Below are 5,708 nucleotides of genomic sequence, written 5' to 3'. Positions count from 1 at the left end.
ATATATTTTCAAGGTATAACAGAAAAATGAAGTTCAGATTTTACAAGGCTATCACAGAATTACATCTTCTCTTCCCGGAGAAAGACAGGAAAACAAATATGAGATATAAAATCATCGAAAACGAGATCATTTGGAAAATAGAATTGAATGCAATCAACATCGATGTTTCCACCATTATTTTTATAATAATAATTAAAAAACTTTCTTTTTGTTAAGGTGACGTTTAGTTCGCAGAATTGTAATCTGTCACGAATTATAATCTAATTCCATCCTAGTTTTGATGGAATGGACTTTTCCTCATTTGATGGAAAGTTAACCTCATTTAGGAATCTAATTCCTTAACAAATATTGAACCAAACATGAGTATATGGTGAAATTAGATTTCAATTCTGTCTAATTCCCAAGGATTCTAGCGAACCAAAGGCCACCTAAACTTCTATTCAACAAGAAACCCTATCTGCAGAAACCTTTTCGAATGCATAACTTTTCAAAATTAAGTTTTTCTTTAAAAATTAACATTTATCAGTTAACAAAAAGGGTTTTTTATCAACCACTTATTACACTATAAGTCATTATTTCTGATACAAATAACCCTTTCCAAAAGCTTATTAAGATAGTAAAAAGAAGAGACATATGCCTCAGAAAATTGCTAGTCAAGAACAAAAACAAATGCACATATGCATGTGTATATATATAATTAGGAAAAAATAGAAGAGGGAAATAGATTCGGTCGATCATCTCAAAAGTAAAATAGATTGTCAACTTATTCAATATGATTCAAAAACTATGTTACTATAATAACAATCTAATTGTTTTGAAAAAATGATTAAAGAGATTGTATGCAGCTACAGTTTAGGTAACTTTCGACCTATTTTGACGTGTTCCCTTTAGCTAAAATTATTTACTTGACTCGTTAGAGATAAAACTTAACACAAAAATAAGTCCAATTTGACAGCTTAAACAACACCATGTTACAAATTCTCATGCAAATATGAAATCAAAATATGTATAAATGATAAGGACAATAACACTACATATGAAAAGGCAAAAGAAAAATCATTGGTGATACACATTCACAAACTACACTACTTGCATTCGAGAGGATGCGGCTTCTCTTCATGTCTTCATCTTGGCAACTATCACCACGAAGGCAACGTATATCTTCTCCATGGTATCCTCAACAAACATGAAAAGCTTCTGTCTCCAATGCTTCTTGAACAACAATACTCCAATAACACCCCAAAACCCTGTTCCAAAGCCACTCATTATGTTCACGTAAAACCATATCTTCATCGGCTCATCAGCTGCTTCGTATTCCTTCTTCCTTGTTGTTGTTGTTGTTGGGTCTTCCGGATTTGAGCAACCCTTTGGCAATGGAGGTCCACATAGATCATTGTTCCCCATATATATTGATGGATCAATAAGGGTTTGCAGTTGATTCCCGGTTGGAATTCGCCCGGACAAGTTGTTTTGTGACAAATTCAAATGGCTCAAAAAGGTCAAAGCTGCCATGCTCGGAGGGATCCTCCCAGTCAACTCGTTTCTAGATAAATCGAGAGAATTTAACTCCGTCAAGTTTCCAATGCTGCTTGGAATTGCCCCACTGAGATGATTATTTGACAAATTCAGACCCACCAACATGGAAAGCGCAGTTAACTTGACTGGTATTTCTCCAACAAGTTTATTGCTTGAAAGGTCCATGTTAAAAAGTAAAGCCAAATTTTTTGTATATTCAAGCTCAACACCTTTCATGACCTGAAGTAGACTCTCATCAAAATCAGGATCGATAAGAAATTCAATTTCACTCCTAACCATGGCAGCCAACTCCCCTAGGCAATGAGGGATGGTTCCTCTTAAGTTGTTGTATGCAACATCCAAAATTTGAAGTTTTGGAGTTTTGCATAAAGTTCGAGGAATTCTTCCAGTGAAGTTATTTTTGTGCAACCTCAAAATGATTAAAGATGTAAGATTTCCACCAATCCAAACGGGTATTTTTCCAGACAATCTATTATCACCGACATCTAAGACTTCTAAATCTCTTAAATTCCCTAATTCTCGAGGAAGTTCACCAGTAAAGTTATTTCCGTTGAGTCTTAACCGCTTTAAAGAATTAAGAGCTACGGAACTTGGAATCACACCACAAAGACGATTTGAGTTAAATCTCATGACAACCAAGTTTCTCAGGTTCTCAAAACAGTTGGGAATTTTCCCAGTTAACCTATTTTTGGCAAGATCAAGATATTGCAAATCTCTCCTTGTGCACAATGACTTAGGAATCGACCCATTGAAAAGGTTATTTTGTAGAAGCAATCCACGGGCAAATACCTGCCCAAAAAAGTTAACATTTCCCCCATTGGGAAGGTTCACCAAAGGTCCGGTAAGTTTGTTGTGAGAGAGATCTAAGAAAGGAATGATGGGCATCTTCTGCAACCATGTGGGGAGAGGTCCTGAAACTGTAGCATTCGACAAAACTAGCATCTCAATTTTCCTTTGATTTCGAAGCCACTGTGGAAATCCATTTGCTATATTGCAAGAATCGAGTTGAAGAGTTACCAACTGGAATGGAGGCATCCATTCACGTGAAACATTGAATGTCAACTTCATGTTAAAAGAAGCATCGAAGTTATTCAACATTGAAAGGTTAGCAAAATGGGCTTCATAAACTACTCCTTCTAGAAAATTGTAAGAGATGTCTAGAGATTGCAGTTTGGCAAGTTCCCCAATCGAAACTGGAATATTCCCATTTAATAAATTTCTAGATAGCTTCATTGCTCGTAACGAAACAAGACTTCCTAGAGATGCTGGAATGGGGCCTGTTAACTGATTCAATTCTAGATTCATTTCTTTTAAACATGTTAAATTTCCAAAGGATTCTGGAATCAAACCATTCAATTGATTCCAAGAAAGGTCAATTACAGAAAGTTTCCCAAGGAATGTCGGAATGGGACCTGTTAACTCATTAGCAGATAGATATAATAGTTCTAAATATCTTAATCTTCCTAGTGATTTTGGGATTGAACCTGTCAATCCATTCCTACTTAGATATATGAACCTTAAATTCACCATTCTTCCAAGTGCTTCTGGAATTGTACCATTTATGATACTCCCCTCCAAATCCAACCCCTCCAAAGCATATTGAGAGCACTCAGATACGTTTCTTGATGAGTCGATCATTTCCATACCAATTGCATTTTCAGCCACACTTAAATGTCTAAGGTGACACTGTCTCCAGATTCCAACATCTTCAATCCGATGAAACGAGTTTTCAGAAAGATAAAGCTCTAGAAGGTTAGGCATAATAGGAACCCAGGAATTCAGATTGTTTCCAGTGAGGTCAAGGACTCGTAGGGAACTCATGTTGGTTAAAACAGATGGAAATAAGCCTTGAATTGAATTAGACCTAAGATTCAGCTGTTGGATTTTAGATAGTGTACTGATATTAAGATGGGAAAAAGATAGAAAGGTTTTATCGATCCCACAATTTGACAAATGCAGCTCTGATAAAGAAGGGATCATGTTTACCAAGTTTGCAAAGTTCCATGACGAACTTGGCTCAAAGCCTGAAAGATCTAGGAATTCTAGTGATGTCAGGTTTTGAAAAAATCTAGGAAGTGGACCTTCAAAAGAATTGAAGCCAAGATCGAGGTGTTTAATATTGGGAAGTATTTTACTCGAATTAAGAAAAGGACCAAGAAAAACACTCGGAAGTCTGCAACCTGATAAACTTAAAATTTTTAACGAAGGAATCATGTAAAGCAGCATGTCCCTATTTTGTGCTCTTCTAAGATCTACATCACTCAAGTCGAGATGCTCGAGTGACAAAAGGCCAAAAGTCCATGCCACATCATTTGCCACCAATGGTTCGTCATCTGGCATAGGCCCTTGGTTTGAACTAAGATCAAGAACCTTCAAATTAGAAAGATTTCCAATGTGATGAGGAATAATACCTTGAAATCCAGCATGAGAGAGATTGAGGTAGCTCAGTTGCTTCAAGGATCCAATGAACTTTGGGATCCGGCTTCCTCCAAAATCATTCCCACTCAAATCCAAATACGTTAGATGCTTCAACTGAGCCAAAGAAGAGTTCACCTCACCACCAACTAAGCAGTAGTAGCCTTCACCAGAATTCTTGTCTCCTCTGAGATCAAGACTTTTGACATTTCCAGAATCATCATCACAACGGACTCTTTCCCACAGGCAACAGTCATTTCCAACCCATGATGACAACATTTTAGAGTCGTCTTTGACGCTCTGTTTAAACTTGAGAAGAGCAAGTCGCTCTTCCTTAGAGCAAACAACACTTATATTTCCCACACCCAAACAAGTAAAAATACTTATGAAAATGAAATGGAGCCCTAAACTCCACTTATTGCCCATTATCAACCCTGATCAGTTTCAAATAGAAGAAAAAAAAATATTGAACTGCAAAGATGGGTTGTTATAATATTGAAGTGATGAAGAATTGAAAATAGTTCATTTATAAAGCAATAAACAAAGACCAATTCTTTTTCATGGAAGACTTGGAAGTCAATGGACATATTTTATCCACAAATTAGTATGTTGTTGCTCCTGGCCTATTATTCTGCTTCTCGACAAAAATGATATGCATATGTGTGTGTGTGTATATATATATATATATATATATATATATATATATATATATATATATATATATATATATAATGTAATATTCTTACATCATTTAGACTTTACATGATTTGCATATGTTAAGCTGAGACATACAGTTATAACAATTTCACTTGTAGAAACAGCTAGATCATAGCATATGAAGAAGAACTGATTATGTATCTAGCAGATTTAAAAGATTTTTTTTTCAATTTTCTCCAACAGTAATCGGGTGCAAGATCAAATAGAAATACATATCATGAACACTGTGATGAAATCAGGAGATTATTTGACGCAAAACCAAATGAATCATTTGTGTAAGTACGAAAGGGTCTACTGAAAAGTAGGGAAAATTATTGAGTTTTATGCATTTTCTCCCATGAACAGGTAAAAACTGAATTATGTGTTTGTCCGGGTACCATTAATTTTTGCAAGTTTGGAATGCATCTGGATAACTAAACGATGAGAATTGGGTGAGATAGAGAAAAGAATGGGAAACTTACGAGGTGATCATCGAAGACTGAGAAATCGAAAGTGGTGGTGAGGGGGGCTGGATGGAAGGGGTGGTGTTTGGGAAAGCAAATCGTTTAGGGTAGGAATTAAAAATTTGATTTGTTTCTATTATAAATATGAAAAGTTTAAATGTGTTTTTGGACAAAAAAATGGCCTGCATTTTTTTTTTTTTTTTGACTGTTTTAGTTCAAAACTTGATTATTTTGGCTTGGTGGTCTTTTGATAATATTTCCATGTGGATTTGTTCCTATTAAAAATTGCAAAATGATTTCTATGGTATGCATTTTTTCTGTGTTTTGGTCCAATCTCCGACTTATTTGTATTGGTGATCCTTTTGAGTTAGTATGGTCCCTCCGAATATTGAAATGACTATAATACCCTTGAGGTATTTATTTTCCACTTTTATTTCATTTTTTAAACTTATTTATTTATTTTTAATAATTAAAATTTATATACCCTTATTAATCATCAAAATATCATATTTACCCAACTTATTTTCTAAATATCATATTTACCCTTTATAAACTTTTAAAATATCATATCTACCCAAATTTTGTTTTTTAATTATT

At 34.8% G+C, this 5,708-nt stretch overlaps 1 protein-coding gene across 1 annotated transcript; it reads right to left on the bottom strand.

Moving 5' to 3' along the window:
• Window positions 1-984: 984 nt before the first annotated feature.
• On the bottom strand, window positions 985-4,442 carry LOC145069896 (receptor-like protein EIX2). The gene has a single exon (XM_079016842.1). The coding sequence runs from the start codon at window positions 4,375-4,377 to the stop codon at window positions 1,117-1,119; it is 3,261 nt and encodes a 1,086-aa protein (XP_078872968.1). The 5' UTR covers window positions 4,378-4,442; the 3' UTR covers window positions 985-1,116.
• Between the last annotated feature and the right edge of the window lie 1,266 nt (window positions 4,443-5,708).

This window comes from Lactuca serriola, chromosome 8 (genome assembly GCF_051521515.1).
Source record: "Lactuca serriola cultivar US96UC23 chromosome 8, Lser_US96UC23_V15, whole genome shotgun sequence".
Taxonomy (NCBI): domain Eukaryota; kingdom Viridiplantae; phylum Streptophyta; class Magnoliopsida; order Asterales; family Asteraceae; genus Lactuca; species Lactuca serriola.
The sequence above is the reverse complement of the archived record's forward strand: the minus strand, read 5'-3'. Positions and strand labels throughout refer to the sequence as shown.